The 24,515-nt window shown below is 33.3% G+C and overlaps 1 protein-coding gene across 10 annotated transcripts in view; it reads left to right on the plus strand.

Annotated features, from left to right (window-relative positions):
- Rbp6 (RNA-binding protein 6) overlaps nt 1-24,515 on the plus strand; it is a 410,061-nt gene that overhangs the window by 16,253 nt on the left and 369,293 nt on the right. For all 10 annotated transcript variants that reach the window (XR_016192063.1, XR_016192064.1, XR_016192061.1 and 7 more), the window contains exon 2: nt 17,869-17,909. Coding sequence is in view for 6 of the 10 variants with exons in the window: in XM_089229288.1 (XP_089085414.1) it covers nt 17,869-17,909 (41 nt within the window). In the remaining 4 variants the exon portion in view is untranslated. The remainder of the gene's footprint in view (nt 1-17,868; nt 17,910-24,515) is intronic.

Genomic DNA, 24,515 nt, shown 5'->3' on the forward strand with positions numbered 1-24,515 from the left:
ACTTGGGTAATGCGTAGTTATTTAATTTTTAGTGAAAAATCAATACTACGAGTATCTCATTTACAAAGAACTAATTTTGAAAATGGTCCTGCAGCTTTGATTTGTTCGAGTTTTTTAATTTACGTTGTTGACTCGCATTGTCCTCCGTATTTTATTAAATCAATAACATTGTCCGTCTCGACGACATTGTTTTCCCAGAAAAATCAAATCTGATTAAACGTCATTCTCTCAGTTCGCTGTATCATTATAATATAATATACAATAATACGATGAGCAGAGCTGTCACAGGGCTCGTTTAAGTTGATTTAAAAAACTCCGTTAGTGAATATTACGGCATAATATATTGGTCCTGGAAAAGTCATAAATTTTTTAAATATTTATGCCAAAAATAGATAAATATATATATATATTTATTTTATATACGTATAGGTACTAGGTACACGATATAAAAAACCTCGACGATCGTTTGCGATTTTTACGATAAACGATAAACGATAAGTTATATTATACATGGCTATATATTATTATCATTGTTATAACTATATGAGCATTGTGCGACTTCTCGGAACGTGTATAAGTAAAAAAAAAATAAAAATAGTAAAAAAATATATCAGTCACGCTCACTTCTTTCTCAAATGTTCGAAAAATTTATTTTTTATAACGTACAATATATTATAAATTATAAATTATAAATTATAATACTTCATGTTTTCATAGTAATATGGTTTTATTTTTCCAACGACAGCTTTATGGCTATGTAGGTCTTAATTATTTTTTAAAACCCTTATCGATGCATTTTCTTACAATCAACACGTTTGTAGTAATTTTTGTTGCACCCTATCAAAAAAATATCATTGATCAGTTATTATACACTGCAGATATTGAGATATGTATACTTTGTTGTTTTTACCGGCTACGCAAGAAAAAAATCCTTCGTGCAAACTAAAACACTTTTGTACCCTCAATATACTTACCTGTGTACAAAATAATGTTTGTACTTATGTAAAAAAAATAATTTTCCCGAGAGGAAAAAGAGCGAAATTCCAAGAAAAACACATCCGAGCAACATATTGTTTTACAAAAATAGGTGTACATAATATTATATAGTAATACGACGTGTTATCGACACGTGCGAGTTCCTGTTTTGTTTTGTTTTCTTTTATGCCGTTATATGTTATCGAGACCCCCCTCCCCCTTCGACAAAATCGTTAAAAGTTTCTCAATTATACTGTTAGAAGTATAATATTTTTTATGCACAAACGGTACCTACTTCGAACCGCTATTGAAAATGCATGCACAGAGTTTCTCACCGCGTGTTTGTCCTTGTATTACACACCCCGTCCACCTATACTATACGTACATAATAGTCCACTACGTACGCTTATTAGTATAAGGTTAACGTGTTTATTAGTTTATGACTGCAGCCTAAGCTCTAAAAATATATATTTCAATAATTGTAAACCTATCTACTTACTGCAAATCAGCGATATTAAAATACTAGAATGAAGTTATAACAAACGTTTACATAAATAAAAAAATCAACTCTTTATCGGTAATAATGTTATTGCAAACACGAATTCTGCAATATTTAAATTTTATTCTGAGTTCAAATAAAACAAAATAATGTTTTATCGATTTTTATGATCATTGTGCTGACATCTAACTCAAAGCAGTAATTTTCCAAAACCACTATAAAAATATCAAACGTATTGAAGAAATGTCATTGATCAGGACATAATCGCACTGCAGCAGATTGAAGTAGGTACCAATATACTTATGTATATAATAATCAATTCATCGTTTAACAAACTCAAAAATGTTATAAAAACGATCAAAAAATGGAATACTGCACCTTCTAATTTCAACAGACATCGAAATCATCCGCACCAGAATCATACACTTTTCTATTTCTTACCTACTTATATTATTTGATTAGCAATAAGGAATCCAACCAATATGCAAATCTTGCCACACTTCATTAATCATTAAACACATAGTGGAGGAGTGCTCACAATATTCTACAATTCGCACCGACCTCAACGTGCCTGCACCATAGCAGAAGCACTGGGTGAAAGTCAAACTCCAAAAATAATAGCATTTTTAAGTACCATCACTAATATCGTTAAAAAATCGTAACTTTAAAATTCGTATATTATTATATATTATGTAACATCTAATCTTAAGAAAAATACCTATCATGTAAAAATTAATGTCAGGCTAATAACCTAAATTGTTGGAGCCTTATTTCTTTCAAATAATAATGATAAAAAATCAATTATTTAAAACAATATTATTAGTAATATAATTGAGTGCATGGCGATAGCTCCTAAATTTAATGTGTTAAGCACCCTTAACAGTTTATTGTACTCTCCGAGTCGCGACGACGCCAATGTTGCAGTCAAATACGCGCTTTTGACGGGCCGTAGTAGTACATATTGTCTGCGGTGCTCGAGAAAGGATTTTAAAAGGAATTCTTTTTTTCGCAAGCCAAGCCACTTACCTTGCAACTGAAATTTCATTGTTGTTTTAATATTATACTATATAAATTGATGATGTCGGAGAGACGCTCATTGCCGCCGCTGCCGCCGGTTAATGACTACGATATCACAATATTAAGTGTGTGGGTACTCCAACGCGTGTTACAGCACGCATAGCAGAATATTTTATAATAAAATATACTATCGGCACTCAGCTCGCGGCCGTGCATTATATTATCACATCCGCCAATCCTCGGGGCGTGCATTGGAAAACCCGTCAACTGAGTATTCCTATACTCTGGAATAAAGATCGAAAGATGGAAAAAAAACAACTGACGTTCTCAAGGGATTTTTTTTTAGTTAAACATCAAGAACCGTGCTTTATATAACCACTCTTACCTGTTTGGAAATGTGCACTCCGGGAAATGCGTGAATGACGTTTCCGTAGGTACATGAATATTCTTGTGCTCCAATCTCCGCTGGGACTAGGACTTGCGTTGCGGAACGTGTTCGGTGGGCAATTTTGTTTGCTGAAACTTACAATAGACATCGTGTGACGAAGTGTTCAGTGTAGTATTGTGCGCGAATAATACCGAGATAATTGCATACACAAACTTTATTTTGCTTCAAACTTCATATTTTGTTGTAGTAGGTATCTAATAAAAAAAATTATCTTTGACTGTAATGATATTATGGTATAGATACGTACATTTAGATATTTTATTATTATTGCATAGATTTGTCGTTGTTTTTCTCACCAATACTTACTATATGTAGCTAATAATTTAATTGACACGTATTCGTATATTATACTCTGTTAATTTATTCATATTATATTTAGCTGATTTAATATCATATATATATTTTCAAAATATAACCGTAAAAGAACGAATTTTCTACAAAATACACATCATATTATTATGAGAGGTTATTCTTTTTAGTCAAATCTATTTAATTAGTGGGCACCTAGCACATGTGCATCATATTATAATATACTATTTTATGTACCTAGCATTATGACGTTCAGTAGAACCATTTAGGCGAGGGGGAAAGCTAGTTAATTTTATCTTTGTACAAAAAAAAAATGAATAAAAAAACTAAAACGTTTAAAATAAAACTAACGAGGCCATGAACTTGGTTCTATTTTATAATAATTACTCCTATACGAAACAGTGTTCAAATTAATTACTAAACTGACTTATATAGGTATCCCATATTATGTATTTATATTAGATCTGTATTACACCAACGTATAATACAATATCGTTATTGTTTTATCGAATCTGTATTGTAATCGCGTCACAATATTTTTAGCGATTTTCGGGCGCTTGGGATTTAATAATAATAATATAATATGACGTTTCATACACATCGCTATATTTCACAGTAACTTATATATTATGTGTCCCGACGACACGCGGGACCATTATTCTCGAGACGAGCTATATTCGGAACAGTGCCTGTCCGCTGCAATCGCGGCACCCGGTGAGATTAATGTGTGGCGCGCGCGGCGGCACTGCACCAACCGCGTAGAGAACATCGCGCGCATCGTATATATATATATGTATATGACAGACGCGTTGATGAAGCGGCGTGTAATGGTCGACCGCGGGGGATGTGGCACGGGGAAAAATAAATCGGCCGCGAAGTCGTGCCGCGGTGCATTTATACTCATACACATTATATTATATTATATGTATCATATAACGTGCATGATGAGTCTGGTATATAGTCAAAGGTTCTCTGTTCGGCACCGGAGATCTGCGCGACTATAACATTCTATTAATGTTGTGTAAGTACGAGTTTTATTTTCGTCGTTAATATTAATAAGTATAGCCCGTCCGACGACGGTCCAGGCGCGTTGTTGTAGTGATGATGTACCTACCCTCGTAAATGAGTATATATTTATTATAATTATTTATTTATATACGTGCATTATTTACCTATTATCAAACGGATAGGTACTTATATTCTACACACTTATTACATCTGAAGTGTGATACGCGTCATATGTAGGTCGAGTATATATGTATGCATAATATTATGTTTGCCGACCGGCCTATAGTATAGTTATATTATGGTCGAGATCAAAATAGGAGAATGTGTACGGTGTAGAAGCGTCGCCCGAAATACGTCCGATTTTCAAAACTCTATTATAGATACCTTTGTATAATTGCCCAAATGCGTTCGCGTTGTTATAGCTGATATTTGTTTACGATATAATGTTATACTACCAGTACTTTAATTAAAAATCATTTCAAATTCATTCACAATTTCAATTATTTATGTATCTAATTTCCAAAACGTTAGATCGGTAAACGTAAACCTGAAAATAATACATTCTTTAAGCACAATATAGTATAATAATTCAAAACAATTGATTACTACAAAGTTATGATGTAACTATCAATAATAAAAGAATATTATAATTTTAAACTGATAAAATTAATGAAAATATTAAATTGCAATTTAAAAAATCACAAATTACAAGTACCTACAAATGTTTGAAAAGTAACCGTGAGTTCTCCTCATATCACGGTATACCCTAGGTATGAATTACTTTAATATGGGTAAAATATACCATTATATGGGCTATGCAATATAAAAATAATTATTAGTTTGGGACGCGCATACGAGCCAATATTCTTGTACGCAACCGGATAATCCCCCCAAAGTTTCAAACGAACATTTACAGTTTCCCTGAGTAATTCATTTTACAAATCACTTGTACATTTTTTGGTTTTCAAGTTGAAATTAGTTGAAATATTATCATAAATTAGTATAGGTACTTATGTGCAGTCAGTGCGTCAGAAATCACTGGTCGTGTAGTAATAACGTGCGAAAAACACATTTCGATTTATATAAACGTCGTTCGAAAACCCATAATAATATACAGTTAATGATAATAACACACCCTCCACAGTCCGGTGGCGAGCAGTTACATAATAATATACGCGCTGCTGCTGCAGCAGTATGTAATATATACGGTACCAATTCGGAAGTGCGCGTTTTTTTTTTAATGCCGCTGCCGTTGAATATAATCGTATATGTCTGTGTGTGCGTGTGCGTGTGCATGAGTCTGGCGAATGTACATAAAATAGTCGGTCTCAGCTGTCCGGTCGCGAACCTAATGGACGTAGTGCGCGCGGAAACGAGCCAATACGTCACATAAAAGTGAAAAATGTACCGCCGATGATATTCGCGAAAATACTAAGCCCCGACTGCGGGTCGAGATGAATGTATATAATATTATATAAAAATATATAAAAAAAACTCGTGCGCGTTCGAACGGAGTAGCTGGCTGTGCATCGTTATTGCGGCACGACGACGGATTTTTCTGCTGTTTTCCGCAAAACAAACGGACGGTTGTTATTACAATAGGTAATAATATGTATACACAGCAATGTATAAAGTATAAACTGCGCCGTATCAGTTGTATCGGTAGATGATAAAATAATTTAATATATTATATAACGATAATACGTTTATTATAGGGCCTGTCCCTCGAACCGATCGTCGGTCGCGTAATATTTTTATCGCTCGACGATCGTCTCCAGAGTAGGTACACACTACACGCACACACCAGCTCAACACGCGTGTACCACGTGACGGTATATTATATACACAGAGGGTACTCTTCTACACTTATATATATATATATATATATATATATATGTATATATGTGTGTGTGTGTGTGTGTGTATAAATAAATAATTTCAACTACGTTTTAAAGGACGTTTGGAAAGCGATTACAATGTATACGAGACGGATTTTTACCTAAGACTGTACACAGTATGATAATAATAATATAATATCACTGGGTGAGTGAGTGTATGTGTGCATACATATAGCAATGAAATACCGGCGATAAAATGTTTCGATATGAAGTCGGGGCGGTGGCCGTATAGTGCGTCCGAACGAAGGTATGATACAGAGACAACAAAACGTTTCAGTCGTATTTTATACACTTATATATGCCAACATACAATAATAATAGTAATAATAACACCAGCCATTTATTAATATACAGGGTGGGTCACCACGGTGTTTTTCTGCTTCTCAGCGTCGGCCGCGCACGGGAAAACGCGGAAACTCTATTGCCCACCCTGTACGGATATTATATATATAACGTAAAGTGTGTGTGTGTGTGTGTGCAATATTCGTGCGCGTATTAGTGTAATACGATGCGAACACAGTCGGCTGTGCAGGGCTGGTACCGGGCTCTTTTTATGGCCGTACTTTGTTTTATTATTTTCGTTATTCGTGCCGTGTGTCTGCAGTGTAGTTGGGTACCTATAAAATATAATATATATAATATATATATATATATATATATACCTTTGTGTAAGCGACTTCTATCTAAATGCTAGATAATATTATATATTATAATATTTGCGTGCCCGAACGAAAAAAATATTTTATATTATTATTTAATAATATAATATACGCGTATTATATGCAATATAAATGGACAATGTAATGCTATTATTTACCATTATATTACTTGCATACTCGCGGCTACAACAACGACTACCGTATAATATCGCCGTGAATTAAAATCGGTGACTTGAATTTTTCATCCCTCCGATTATATTTTGTTCCGAAACAATATATCGTTTCTAATAAATTATAATTTTAAGAGGACATCTAGACGTCACACCCGCATGTGTTGTCTCCGATTTATAAATGTACAACATGGCAAACATTAGCGTTCAGTAAATTCAATTTTGTGTTCATAGATTATAATATATTAGAGCGAATACTCCGACCTATTATCGAACTTAAATTTAAGAACATTCTCTATGTGCTCTTGTTGGTTTTTTACGATACGTACATGTCGTAGGTACATACTTTTTTAAGCTATTTTATTGTTATATTTTAATATTGGATTTACCTAAAAAATCAACAAGAGAACACAGATAATGCTTTTACCTTTAAGTTTGAAAGCTACAGATCTGATGTTTAAGTAATAACACGGAATTGATTTTATTTAACTACAATTCGTGCAGGTGTAGTGCTCTCTAAAATATTATTAAAAGAAATTCGTTATTTTACTATAATAGATACCTATAGGAGTTATTATTTAATTGATAATCATTTCGTTTCGTCAAATTTACAAAAAAATAATAAAATTATAATATAGTTGGTAAAGCTCACAATCTTAAATTCGGAGGCCTGATTAAAGAATGATTTAGCGTATGTTTTATTATGTTAACATTGTCAGTTGAAAGAGCGTCAATGAGGGAAAAATTTATATCAGAGGTGGAAAAGAGATTCTTTAGATGAGATCTTTGGATGGAGAGAGATGGACAGTTTGTAAGTAGGTGTTGGAAGTCACAGTATTCTCCACCACAGTTGGGTAGGGAACAATACGTGCTACTGTTGAGTCCCAATTTAAACGAGTGGTGTGGTAGGTAGGCTGTGGCCCGTGCGTAGTCTGGTGAATTTAGTTATGGCAACGCGGCTCACCTTTAGGGATTGAATGGTTGAATAGGGATGTTTTTTTAAAAAATGACCTATAACCAAAAGCATAAGACTCTAGTAGAGAATCCTATTCCAGTTTCCATAGCTCCTGTATTCCTGTATGGGTGTGCGATGTATGGTGACTAAATCAGTATAATAGGGACACCACAGAGGGCTTGAGTAATACTGTTTGGCGGTGGAGCCAGTTAACGAATCAGCATGTTCATTACCATTTATGCCTATATATGCCCTGGAGCCCATAGGAAGGAGATGGAGAATGACTTGATTTGGAGGAATAGCAGTAATGCACGGATTTTTAGAGTTATGGGGGAGCACTTAGAAAGGAAGTGGTTGCTGACGATTGTTAAAATGCTAGCTTGAGAATCAGAGACAGTAAGGAAATATAATATATATATATTATAATATTATGTAATAATATATTTAAAATACTTTAACCACCGATTGTATAGAACTATGTGTAATCGTAGATATAGTAATATAGATATACTGCCTATACTATAGCTCCCTCGATGTGCGTGTATTGCATAATTCTTTATTTACTTATCATAACATTTGATGAGAGAGTAAGTTACGGTCAGTGTGGCGTGCTAAGGGTGAAAATTAGAAGTTATAACCTACATCCTCCCATTGTCTAATAAAGGACTTGTCTATGTCTTTAGTATTACCATCGCAATTCGTTTAAATGTATTATAAATCGTATCATCTCTCTCTTCTTTTGAAAATTCTTGGGCACGCAATCTTGTATTGTTATTAGTAATAACACTAATAACTTATTACTTATTACAATACTATATGTTCGATATACGTTGGAGGTCTCCAGTTTAACAAAAATTATCGATCTCTGATGGAGGAGGGATTAGTAGGTATATATATCACATAGGTATTGGGAACGAACACCGTCTCCGTCTGGCATTCGCGTACGCGCCGATGAGCCTCTTGCTGCATATCTATAAACTGCCAGAGAAGTTTGATGGTCCCTTAAGTCTCATTTGCAGATATCTGATATTGTCACACGTAAATAGGCGTGCTTACCGTATGCACAGAACATTACGCTCGTGAAATCGCTCGGATACCGATCCGATTTTGTCGTGCGATAATACTATGATAATATACACAAATACATTATAAACGAATCCAATCGTTGGCATTCACTCGTATGTAACTGTGTGGGTAGTAGTTATGGTAGGTTTAATGTTTGGAATTTTGAAGGAAGCGAAAAACAAATGTCACTAAAATCAACCGCACTCGATCGTGTAGTTGACGTCGTTGAGCGATCTCTACAACGATAAACGATAATAAAATTGCTTGTTTACCATACGTACAGCATACACACACATGCGCTATATTATTAGGTACCTACGTAAAATATTTTGGACCGCCGCGACCGCCGTCGTGTAGAATGTAATTACGTATATTATGATGCTTTAATCCTTACAAATATCACATCGCACCCCCTATGGCCGGAACGAGCGAAATTGTAAACATCGCCACAACAACCAACAGAGGCCATTTATACATTTTATATGTTTTTAAACAGTGATTAGCTGGGCGTATTATATGTACCTAATATTTTTAATTTTCAGTTTATTTATATTTTTTGTCTTACGCTATTACCCAACGTGTCATAAGTATATATTTTACGAATATACCAACATTGATGGATAATATGCGAAGAAAATCAATTTTAAACTTAGAGTTTCTTATTGTTATAATAAAAACAATTTGCAAACAATAATAAGGTAATTTTGTAAAAAAAGATCATGACACTTTACCTGGCCGTAATCGTTTACAACGATGAATCTTTAATTTTACATAATGTAGTTGTTTCTATAAAAACAACTACATAAAAAAAGATTTTTCTCTTGGGTTGTTTCCGATTAATATTGGTTACCCAAACATCCGTTTATAAGAACGGTTTACTTATATATAAGTAGAAAAATATTGGAGTGATTGTTCAGCGTAATACCTGCAGTTGTTGGATCTAGGGTTAATACCAATATATACCTATCAACAATATTTTATATTTTTATACGTGAGGACATTGTCTCTGATGGCGACGATATATTGTTCACGGGTGTTCTTTTGGCCGAGAATCGTTCTACTATAGCTCAAAAACACGTATATTTTTAAAATATATTTGCAATAATGAACAATAAACATTGCATTAATTATTAATATTATGGTGTGTATCTCTCGCTTTCTAAATTAAATGATTGTTGAACACGTGTATTTATGTGTTATTAATAATTATTATCATCGAATTAATTACTGTAAGGTTAAACCGATCTATAAACCACTTCCAGTTATTATACTGTTAAAACCAATATAAATTATACCTAGGTATAATAGTAAAATAATAATTAATTGACGATGGTGATAGTGCGTATACGGCACAGTAGCGGTTTATGCTGGGAATAAAAATGTTTATACCATGGTTGAAGACGTTATACCGGCGTTATAGTTGTCTTAGTCTTAATCACTCAAAACCTTCTAGTGCGTTATATGTAAATATAATATGTTACATTTTTTCATTGTTTCTTATAAGTTATATTAGGTAGTTTTAAATTATAATAAACCTACTTTCAAAAATATTCACTATTGCAACTTGAAAGTTGATGTCTATAAATTATTTTTTTCATAGAATTGAAATAGGTATTTTATGAAAATTTAAAAACTCTAAAACGTATCCATATAATATTAATAATAATAATAATAATAATATTTGGAAGTGTGTCGACACCAATCATTACCGTAGTACCATCTATATCGTTGTTGTATTAACTATTAATTAGTAATAACTATAATGAGTAATTAATGAATAATGACTGTGTCATTGACAAAACACCACCAATTTTGCAGTTGTATTAAGTTCACTACTTCAAAGTGTTTGCCAATTAACATAATATCTTAGGAAACATGTTATTATTATAATAATATTTATCGCTTCAGTTACAAACAATTTATATTGCCGTTGTGATTCCTATAAGGGTTCGTTCACATTGTTTTGTTATAATATAACATATTAATTATTATATTATATTGTTGTGTTTACATATGCGTCGCGCATGCATTATGTAATAATTGTTTTTGCACACTAAACATGTGTGACTAAACGTTTTAGGTTATCCTCCCCCCAAACATATTATAATATAGACGCTGTTTAAGAGAAGGAAAACGTGCCGAATCTAGAATTCTGCGAAAACCAACTTATAACCACCCTCGGCGTGGAAAAATATTCAGATTTTTTCGGTAAAATAATTCGTTATAATACGGATTTATCGATGTTTGGGCGAACGCTCAGAAATTTGAACAGGTTCCTAATTATAACATGATTACTAACATTCGTGCTCCAGAGTTGTAATTTATGCAACATTATAATATTATATATATTTTGATTTTAACCATTTTCATTTGACTGCTCCGCGAGTGAAAAAACTGAGTATAGGTAGGTATATTATGAATTATGATGGGTAAACTTGGCTTGTTTCACGCATGTAAACAATATGTTTAAGTACAATATTTATTATTGTAGATAATAACAACCATAGTGTTACTATATACAGCGTAGACATAATGCGTTCTTGAACGCGTAGTACCTATATTATTCAAGTCAAAATTCAACATCAAAATCTGCGGGGAGATGGCCTACACGTTTGCGCGTCCGTATAAGGTATATTTTCTCCGTGTCGCGTTATGATGTCAGGTGTGGCTTTCCGTGGAAAACCTTAAACTTAGACATCGGATCTGATGGTTGATGGGGTGGGACTGGTTCCGATCTGCGGCGACTTCATGCTATACAGTCATGACAGTCTCGAAGTCTGTCTACTCGGCGTTGCAATTTGGTGATGAATTCTATCTGATGGACGACGGCGTGCGTTACGCATTTCAGAGAACGATCACAAGCTACATACACCTCCACACCGCGATGCATAATATCACATTGTGTAGTGACGTTACTATAGAAATTAATCAGGTATAATAGATTGTTAAATTCGAATATGGACCAGGGGCGTCATTTTTTTTTATTTTTTTTTTTTGGGGGGGGGGGGGTCATGGTGTGCGGTTGCACCCCTTACTTTTACGATGTTACAATTGGCCTGCGCCTTGCTGAAGCCTAAAATAATGCACGAGCCACGAATGCACAATTATTTATATGATTAAAATCAAATTGTAATAACCGGTCTATATAATGTATATGGAAATAATTGATTGCAGGATAATATACATATACGTATATATATCTATTTTCATTTGGCCTGGTGAAATTTCAAAATGGCCTCCCGATATGTACTGGAGGCGACACGATATTATAATATTACATCCGTCCACGACACGGGTGATGCGAGTCAACTTGAGCGTCTGTTCGTATATCGACGTTCCGAGTACGATGACTGGCACCTGCACATAATATTACACAAACACGGTGTTGTTATATTTTAAAATATCATAATGACATATTGACATAACTTCGTTCAGATTCGAAATCGCAGCACCGATCAGTGCAGTTCGCGATATTATTATGATGACACGGACACGACTATCTGCCGTAAAAACAAATTAACGTCTCAAAACAAATCGTACCGAGAGTGTTTTGCACGTGCAGAGAGCGGACCGACGACAATAATTTCGTGTTATGTATACTAAACTCACGTACCTTTAATATACTAATACTATAATATTACAATATTATGTAGGTAGAACCATGTGGTATTGAAGATGATTTAAAGATAACTCGCATTTAAGTGGAAATGAAAACACCCGTCGTCTTAGCCGTCAATTGAAAATATTATCGTACACAATTTTAACCACTATTATCTGCAGACCATATAATAATATTCTATATTATTATTTATTACTAATAATACGCCGTAGAATAGAAAAAAATATTATGAAATTTTTCATTTCAGACATTTACAACAAGACATTTACACCGTTAATAACATATAATAATATATTTAAAATTGCAATTTACTAATCCAATTTATCATTAAAAATCATAGAACTATTGCGGTCATTAACGGTTTATTTTCTCGGTAGCGTTTAATTAGATGATAAACAAATATTTTATCGCAACAAAAAAAAAAAGAAAAAGAAAAAAGTAATCATAATACAAACGCTCCATAACTTTGGGAAACAAACAATGAATTATTTATATAACCTTAAAAATATTTTTAAATCTACATTAATTATGGACAAAATAATATGATTTCTGAAAAATATTGCTAAAGTTTTATTGAAAGGTTACGTAGTTTTTAATAATTAATTATTAAACAAATAACAACTAAAATAAATGAATCAATACGGAATATGACTATTATTGTTATTGAATCAAAAATGTTCATTTAGGTTTTAATATAAGTCATACAAATTTAACTTGTTTCATATTATAAAACTTCGGAATTATTGTGAACATAAAAGGTGTAATCAACAACTTTTCTTACAGTTCTCGGAAATTGTATAAAAATAATAACAATAATAAATAGTATTGATTTTAGGTATAATAATAGTTACATTGTGTTATTGTAGTAAAATAAAATATCTACCTAATAAAGTAATAATATTATGTTGGCAATAATAAGATAATATTTTCTTATAAAAAACGGCCATTGTAGTTGATATTGATTCATTCTGATCTGTGAAAAAAAACTATCTTATAGTAAACCTAAATTTGCATAGTAGGTAGTATCATACCGTTTATTTAGTCTAACTCTCGATAATGATGACTTTCAGTTTTCAAGTTTACATATTTTAAGACGATGTTTTTGATTATCCGTTTATTATACGGGATAACATAACAAACATTTTAATTATTTACCGTTTGTTAATTAAATATAATTAATTATAATTCCTATTGTTTGTTTTACTATTTTTTTTATAATAATAATTTTTTATGAACAACATAAAATTGAATAATCATCGTACGTCTGTAATGCTTACAGTTGACATAGTTTTTATACAATTGAACTTACTGATTTATCGCGTTATTATAATATAATATGATATAAATAGCTAATTGACTATTTATATGTTTAAGTATATTTTGTGTTAAAATATTGAAAGGGTGGAGCCTGTCGTGGTGTCTGACAAGTCGATTGAAAAATATTATATTCCATACAATATAATATAAGATAAGCAAATTCCGTTTGGTATCTCCAACCCTCCATTCGCCACTCCATCCGAAACAATAATCTCATGCAAACAAAACGAGGTTTCTCACAAAACTGTTTGTTCATCTTATCGATTTTTTAGTATTGTTATTATTTTCTTTCGTGGTCTGAATAGCTTTTGGACAATGTCTTCGTTTTTTTCTTTTCTTCTTTTTTTTTTTTTTTTCAAAAGGAATCGCAAGGGGAGAGAAAAGAAGCGGTGAGAGACTGCGTCTGCAAGTGGTGGATTCGGGGGGGGGGGGGCTTCCCGCAATCGGCACGCTGCGCTTGAGCTAAGCGGTAGGGTGAGTGGGATTTGGATTGCCGTCCGCGGAAAAGCGTCGCGGATGTATACACTAAAAACGGATCTCGGCCTCCGCCAAAAAACTTTTTGACAATGCGATCAAATTATACATCGCGATATATAACGTATTCGTTCATATACCAAACATCAAAACTGTGTGCGCATATAGGTAGTTATATTTATTGTTACCATTATGCTTTAAGCACCTATATAATATATTATATGATGAATTTAATTTACGGATGTCCGCTCATTCTCGGTGGTTTCCGCATTAATCCCGCTTATCGTCTAGCCATCGACAATCGGTTTGCAAAACGGTAAAAGATAAAACTATGCTGTTTGCACGGGTCGACCACGTGAATAATCGCCATTTTATAATTGTGTCGTTAGTCGTTATTATATTATACGCCATGTCGTTGTTATTACTTGTTTTTTATGTTCGCGATTTTCGGTCGGTCTGTGATGATCGCGTGATCAAAATCATTGTTTGCGCTACGCTGCCGCTGCGATTACTATAATAATATTGTATACCTTATACAATAATATTATACACTATTGCTGTCGAATGGTTGCAGTGGCACGAGTTATAGAACAATCGCGATGCATCAACGCTTTACAGTCAGTCAACAATATAAATTAAATTGAAAAATATTTGCTTGCGATAAAAACTCAAATTACTGCATCATTATACTATTATACTCGCGCATTTATACGTTAACCGTTATTGATGTCTAAATACGACCCTGGCAACTTCAATCGTTTACAAACCCAAACCAAATAATATAAAATTACCGCGTTTAGGAATATGTGCTATAGTATCACACCGACACCGGTAGATGTCAAAATATGTAACTTTAAGTTTGTCTACAATGCCAATAATGTTATCAACATCGTCATACAAAAGTATTTGTCAATAACTCGTACGTCTTTGTAGTATAGGTGATTGCACATTAAACCCAAAGTGATGATGGTTACATCTATAATGTTATTAGTTTTTAGTTATATTAAACTTAAATCAAACTTGAAAAGTAGGCCACATAATATACTCTTATAACCAATGCCCTCAGATTTAATTGTTAATCTCTCGGAGCGGTATAACGAATATTACGTCATAATAACAAGAATACATCGGGATTCGTGACACGACACCCATGTTATGATGTCCGTCGACCCATCAGGGAAGCGGTGGCGTGAAAATCCCGTCCTGGTGTTGTGAACCAGTGGCGTGAGATAATAATTATATTATTCATGTGCTTTATAGTCGTTTTGTGATTTATTCTCCTTCCCTTCTCCAAACAATATATAAGTAGGTAATAATAATCATGACAGCAGCTGCAGCAGATATAGTACCGACGACCCTCTACTATTGGCGAATAATATTATTGTCGTCGTCGTTCTGCGGAGAACAATCGCAATACTCTGCAGCCCGCACTCGACATGACAATCATACAATCACTTTAATTTCTCGCACTGTCTCTCGATTTAATAATATATTGAAATATTGTGTTTCCTGAGATCAATTATGTTTAGAATTATGCGTTTAAAATTGTTCTTATAATAAATAATTAAACTATAATATATGAAACCGTATTCCGATTGGATACGGACATACGGTACGTCGGTACTATACCTGTGCATCTTATAGTATACATCTAACATATTGCAATATATTATCATAACTTATAAGTCATAAACGATAATTTAACGACCTTACTTGAGTCTCCAAACGTCGACGGCCATTTAAATTTGTTAATCTCATACTTGATGACATTTTTTTTTTTTTGGTCCTCTTCAATAAAGTTTCTATTTTATCATATATTATAAACATAGAACTCATTGAAAACCCGTTACAACACATTTAATTGTTGAGTATTCAAAAATAACAATTACATTTGCTGATGCTGTTCGACGAGTTAACATTTTTGGCATGAAGTTTGTGTACAGTCTTAGCTGTGCATTTTATAGTGCGCGCACAGTTTCAACGCTAATTGTTGGATGACGTCCAAATTATCAGAAGATGAAAATAGTTGACAAAATGAAGGAAAACGTTTCAGTTTACCTGCGGCAAGTCCGTATTAATAATTTAAGAATATGTACTTATTTCTTTCAAATCTCCACCAAAATATATTTTCACATTTCTGTCTAATCACTGATTATTATTTTGATGTGTAATTAAAAAAAAAAAAATGTTATTTATTGGCACTTAAATACACGCACATAATAAACTAATAAACAATACGTATACAGTGCGTTTGGCGTTTCCCCAAATACACTAGTAAGAAAAAAATACTCACACACCATGAAATGATTACTTTTGAAAACTAATGAAGCCCGATTATATACAACGTGACTAATCCAATTGTCTGAAATTTCTGAAATAACTCAAAAATGTTCTTTAGAATACATCTGTGAAACAGTTAACGCTCTGACGAGTTAATGAAAATATGTTTTTGAGAACAAAAAATAAAAAACAACGCATACTTAAATATTTTAATTATTTCGAATCCAAATATATACCTACTACGTAATGTTTCCAGTCGTTCGTATTTAAAGAACATATAAGCATTGAATCTATTTGAATCACTAATATGAAACAGTTGGTTACAGACTCAGCATACGAAAGTAATAATATATCCTTTAGTATTAGACCTATAATATCATTACCCTACTGTCGTAATTTTCTTGACAGCGAAATTAACTTATTTATTTAACTCTCGAGTTATCATATAGTTATATACTAGTGGCTTTTATAATTATTAACAGTAAAAACTAAAATACATATAACATACTATTACCATAATTCTATTTATCACATTTAATACATTTATTACTATATACCTAAGTATATTACTATACATTTATCATATTGATACAAATTACTTGCACTATTTTTCTGAAATTCTTCTAGTCATATCATTTTTGAAACTAAATTCCAATTTTTTATTTCGAATAACGCGACACCTCAAATAAATGTAAACAGTGTAAGACACAGAGCCTCGGTCCTGTCTCCCACTTTCCTTATAGAAAACCCTGTTTACAAATAACCTCGCAAGTAGTTCATGATCTGTCACTATGCATATTATATATTACTATAATGTCAAATGTGTACAATTAATGTGAGCCAAATATTGGCTACTAAATATTATTATAATTTTAAACTCTTAAAATGTGACCACCATGCACCATGAATGCAATTTTTTTGAAATACCTACTTATTTGACGGTACCTGCATGTACAGTACATATACTTTTGAAACATTATACAGACCGTCCGCTATACAGATATTATGCCAACGATACTATATAATAATGTTCATTTTTTTTTTTGTTGTTGAAAGCTCCCATTCGCTGTAGTACCTATATGCATATTATATTTAGTATTATAGTATGTATTAAAATATGCACTTTGAAACGTTTTTTTTTAAATTTCTAATGATAATTTTTATTTTTGTTCCAGGAAAATGTTCATTGGCGGTCTTAGTTGGCAGACTAGTCCAGGTAATTTAAAATACAATATAATAATATTATTGCCTACAGACAACCATCGTATACATTTACGCGTTGCATTACAACTGTAATGTATAATTATTATCGTTTATGTTTATTATATGTATATGTTATATTTTATATAGCCAAAACGAATACCATTGGCCGAATTGTATAATTTATTTTTATTTTTAAACAGAAGCACGTTCGTGCTTTACCTCTAATATTATGATGCGTTATTATAGACACAACATTTAATTACCGAACGAATGATTAATGCACGTCCGTCACGAGTCACGATTATTGTTATAATATTTTATGTGTCGTTGTTTAGCCTCCCCTCCTCATTAGATCAAAATGTTTGCATTTTACATAATCATTTGAGCCAAATTCATTAGAAAAAAAAAAATTCGAAAAAAATAAATTGGATTTCACGGTATAAATACAACGGTTTGATTAACTATTTAACACGGACATTAAGCACAGTGTGCTTAAAAATATAATCAATGGTTTGAAAATAAAATATTAGGTAGGCTTCCGCGAAAAATGCTGCACGAACTCTGAAAACAACGACAGAACATTGTAGTCAACGTTTTTGTTTAATTAGGATTCGAATTCTCCACTCCTTGCATAATTCGTTTTAAACAGTTTTTTGAAGCTATACACATAGTATATAAATATATAAATATATTTCGAAAATTTAAACAAAACTTCAAATAATTTATATTAACGATGAAAGAAAAAACAAAAATGAATAATATAACTGACGAGTTATTTTGATCATAAATGTTTAACGATACGTTGTATCAGTAGCGGATGTGTGTGAAAATGCTAACGAGGGATGACGTTCGAGTGGCAATCGTAAATTGGCCACCCAATACAAATAAAAGGGTCGGAAACACAAAATCAGACCTTCAGATTTGAGAGACGTTAAAAAAGGCTAGTCAGTATTGCAATAAAGTCGATACAGCACGTCCATCGGTGGTATATTCACTGCAAAGCGATTTTTATGTCAATAAAATGAAAATGCCTATATAAGCTATAATAGGACGTAATAGAAAATGACCCGATGGCACAGTTAATTCAAGTACCGTGAATCCCACAATAGTATATACCTACTATCATTATCGGATGTCATAAAATACATGTGGTTATTTATTCAGGTATTTCGACAAATACTTAAATATTATAGATAATTGAAATAATTAGAAATTGAATATTCCGAAGCTGGATGTTATTATTTTTTATAAATGTCTATGCACAAACATAATAATATGGATTATTTTAAACTATTATTTTATTTTTGTGGATTGATAAGCGTTCAAAGTTTTAATGAAACTGCGCCCTGAAAATGTTGTATGGTGCTGAAGTATGCTCATATGAAATTTCTGCACTTCGTTATCGGAGAGTTGTACTACATAGTCCACACAATAAAATTAATATTATATTATGCGGGGATAATAATTATTATATTCGTCGATCGACGCTCCTAAAACGGTTACCGCGATGTACCAATATGTGTTATATTGTATAGATTATACATTAATCGCGACAAACGATTTATAACGAGTGCGTGTATTTTTCACATTTAAAAAACTCTGTGCCCGATTCGTGGCACCGCTTCGGTCGTAGTTGGCTGGCGTTCAAGAAATTTTCATCAATACAACACACGGTAATACGACGGCGGTGTACATGGCGAGTGCGCCGCGCACGCGTGTTCGTCCCGCTCTCGTTATTATTTTTATTTTTTGTAAATTGTCTCTTTTGTGTCGTATATAGGAGAAAAATTGGAAAGAAAGAACAAAAAAAAAAAAAAATAAGCATATACGTACACAACCTAAAACAACAATATAAAATACAAGAAATCGAGGATGGGGGAACAAATAACTCATTACAATCGTAAAGCGGCGGACGTGTTCGGAATAAGGCACGTCGTCGACGGAGAGGAAACACATACTATCTCTATACGACATTATCCTATTCTCCGTATGACAAAAAAATATACACCGTATTGGTAAAGGTATACTCATATTATATACATCATATATACTCATATATACATCTACCTTTAGTGTAATATACGTAAACGACGACGACGACGATAATAATAATATATATTATTGTATTGAGTGTGCGTGTGTGCGCAGTCGTACCTATACCATGATTATGTCATGTGCCCAAAAACGATCGGACTGAATAGTGCATATTATTACGTATGATAATAATACTATTAGTATAATATTATATCATTTTGCGTTACGCACGACGAGGATCGACCGTGACACGGCCCCAGTCCGTCTGCGTGGGCGGGTTTCGCGTCGGAAAATTGGAATATTGCGGTTTGCCGCAGTCGAGAGCCGATGCGCAGTGTTATGCTACAATGCGATAATATAATATCATATCCTATACTACAAAACGAACCAGATGACGATTTATTCTCGATATTATGATAATTGTTGTCATTTTGCCGTACTGAAATCAATAAATCATGGCATTATTTTTAAACCGGAACTGTCGAAGCTCGAGATAAGGTCAGAGCGGCGATGGTCGCTTCTATGTGTTATAAAATGTACACGACTCTATCGTCTTAACTTATTGTACCGGTCCGATAACACCAACGCGACGTTCCGAGGACGTAGGGCTATGGCGTAGTGCGTGATGACTATCGACGATCGTAGAACGAATAATATGATAATAGTGTAATCATGCCCTAGTGGCACTCAAAACATTTCGCTTTACAACGTGTAAAATAGGAATGATAAAAATATAATCGACGAACGTCGTTAATATAATAATGGAGTGTTTGGACTGTGTAGAACAAATACATACAGCCGGAACGCGTATAATATAGTGTATGCCGTGTATGGTAATATTAATTGTTCTTTGGTAACATAAATGTTGTAAGTCACCAGAAAATATTATAGAGAGACAGACAGAGATTAGATATCTTATCAATCGTTAATATAAAACCATACCCGTATACCGGTGTTTTAATAATATGATCTGATAAATCGTTTCGATCGAATTATAATGTGCCTCCTAATTATCAAGATACACGCGCGTTTATGGTCTTTATACACGACGGCTGCAGGTAAATATGCCCTCCGAGCAAAAACCGCGATCGTGTACAATCGCACAATCATTTTTGATAAATTAATCGTTATAATATTATAACGCTTATCCCACCACATTCTAGCGCACAATGAAATACCAAGTCTGAGATAATCGAGCACGATAATCCTTCGTCGCTTAACATTGTTTAAATATTTGGTCTGACAGACGAGACGGATAAAACGTAAGAATTGTGTTAAAAAACACACAGTCTTGAGTCTATGATGCTAATACGAATCTCATAGGCCTCATCGCCGTAAAAACAAGCGTAATATTCGTCGGAAAACAAAATGTTCGTTTAATCTCCCCAATCGAGTGTTACGAGAGGGTGCGCAAAAAGTAAAACTAAACTGTATATGATTGCCTAATATATTAATATTTCGTCGTATAATGCTCGTACACGCATGTCATACGAAATGGCATTATTTTGTGTGGAATAAAAGAAACCGAGCTGCAGTCCTGTAGTGACGATACAGACGAGTCAATATTCGTCCGGAACAAATAGAGAGCTAGCGCATTCCGAGCGCCACCGTTTGGTGGTGGTGGGTGGGGGGTCGGGTATTGAAGGGGGGTGGGTTAACAGTACCGGATACAATAATTTTCCTCTGGATATACATTATACACGTGCGAGCGAGCGTATTGAAAAAGTCGTGTTTCGTTTAATCTCTCGAGACGTCGTCGCGCGTCGTCGGTTTAACGTCGGTGTCCGTGGTTGTATACTTGCCGTGGCCGTGTCGTATCTTTTTTGTAAATTTCGCTTCGTCATAGCTGGTATCGTTTTCTCGACGCGTTTCGAGCAGCGCGGAATTCAAAACAATATTAACGTCGTCATGGAGCGTTCGATTGGACGCCGCCGCGGGATGTTCGCTAAATAACCACAGCAGCAGCAGCTGTAGATCGGCACCCCGCGCTTATACGACTTGCAGGCGGCGAAAAATAGTGAACCGTCTATAATATGAAATAATGTAATATTATCGAAGATGCTCCTCTGCGCAGGCTCGTCCAAAGTCCGAATTTTTAGAGTCTGAAATGACGAAATCGATATCGAGAGTAGCTAGGCTAGCCCACAGGAGTGAAAAAAAAACGCAAATATAGTAAAAAAATAAAACAAAACATTTTAAGTATTTATATTTATTATTTATACGTTCTTCGCGGCAAAGTTAAAACTAAACCGTCAAAGTAATCATCCTGCTTACCTACCCATACCAATGATAAGCTCAACCGAAAATAAGTCATTCGAGACACAATATATAGTAATACGCGCTTTACAAACTTGTAAGACGCACTCTTCGCGGCGACTTACTGCTTTTTTTAGCTCGAAATTTTTCAAAATCGTTACCACAACTACTGTGCATAACATGGCCGTTTCGCGGTACAAACCGCATGGACAGGATAACATCGGATCTCCTAGCACAATATAATAAGTCATATATATATATATATACAACAAGAAAACGATAGTATATTTTCACTATGCATGAATAATACATATAACAATAATAATGTATAACTATGATATTCGAAGAAGTTACACAATATGATGCTATACACGAACACTATGCACAGTACAATAATTGTGTAAAAATGGCGTGCCTCTGCAGTGGTGTACAAAATGGTATAAAATGTATGGTATACTATGGGAAACAAATAGCAAGAATTTATCAACGAATCGATTACATCAGAATACTATAAGTGCACGCGTGTGTGTAAACTCTCGAGTGAACTAATTGATCGAACTCGCTTATTATAATCCGTAATAGGATAACGAGACTATTGCTTGACACGTAAGACGTAACGTACCTATATGTATTATAAATTTATAAATGTATATATACACACACAATACACATACACACAAAACATATTAATAGTAATTGTAATTATTATTGTTATATTAGAATATAAATAATATAATATTAATATCGTCTTTACTCCGTAATGTTTGCATTTAATTACTTGCAACAATAGCATTGAAACATATAATATAACACGGCAGTATACAGTGTACGTAACATAGGTACATAATATGTTTAATATTTATATATTATGTGCAGTAACTCAATAACCTATACGACTATTTACCTTAACGAATTATGTTAAATTATATTGTAAGTTGGTAGGTTATATTGTATGATATGCGCACGAGAGTATAATAGCAATCATTTTATATTATAACAAGACGGAACGGAATATTATGGAAAACGTAAATTATATTATTATTGTTATAATAATATCATAGAAGAAAACGTATCCAATACTATAATATAGACTGCAGTATGGTAGGTACCTATAGTCCAAGCGAATTGATAAACGAATAATAATTATTTTACCGACGTACCACGTCGTCGTTTGAGTGCAAAAAGCTTTTCATCCCCGACACGCATCGTAGCTATCAATATGCTAATATTACAAAATAAGTGTTCCGGAAAAATCGTTATTTTTACTTTTGTGAGAAACATTTTAGGTGGGTACGGTGGTATAATTTTTTACGACCCCTCTCCCCAACCCCATTTTAGCCATCTAGGCACTATGCATGCCGTTGAGTGTTTTGATTAAATACTGATAAGAACTTAATTTTACGATGGTTTTATTGGTACACGTGTGCAGCCATAATATTACATTCTATCGTTTTCTCCGGCTACTCCCGGAGCTTGACTTTGTGGAAATGCAAATGAGTCGAGTCAGTGAATTATTTTCCCGTTTTGTGCTGATTTCCTTTTTTTTTCATTCTTAATTCCAATCTAATTTTATGTAGCGAATAATTTATTTAAATTATTTCCTCCCCACCAAATTAGACTCAAACCATCGCTGAAATGGTTTTTTCTTCTTTTTTTTTGTAACAGCAGCAGGATAAAACAAATAGAATATCAAGTCGAATATCGATCTTACGTCGTTGAACAGACATTTGTACTTTTTAGGCTTGACGTCGGTCATGGTCGATTCGGGCCTTAGAATATTTATTGTATAAGTCTTTCCAAAGGTCACTATTATATAAACGTGGTAAGTTTATAATACATAATAATATCTACCCCTGCTCTGTGCCACTATGTTACTCTTTGTTGCAGAATCTAATATTGGGTATTTATTTAAACGGTTACGACCTACACGTTCCCATACATTATGCATTCTATTTTGTACGCTATAAATATTATATTTACAACAATTTTACACATTCAACGCCTATCACATTATTAATTAATTTAATTGATAATGCTCATCGAGGAGATTATCTCCTGAATGTGTCGACGTAATTCCAAAATTGTTGGTATTTAATTTAATTCATCGAGTGCACTCATGATATTACGTTATGATTCGTGCGATATATATATATATATGTATATAATATGCTATTTAAGTTTTGTAATATAATGTGATGATGATAGCGCAATAACTAAATAATATGTTTGTATATATATTGAAGTATATTGTTATGTACGTTGTAGCATGTTGAAAAATAAATAACATCAACTGCTATGAATAAATATGTCTGTACTTTTTATTAGGGGG

This window comes from Diuraphis noxia, unplaced genomic scaffold, assembly GCF_037042655.1.
Source record: "Diuraphis noxia isolate RWA-SAM2 unplaced genomic scaffold, SU_Dnox_SAM2 contig0005, whole genome shotgun sequence".
NCBI lineage: Eukaryota > Metazoa > Arthropoda > Insecta > Hemiptera > Aphididae > Diuraphis > Diuraphis noxia.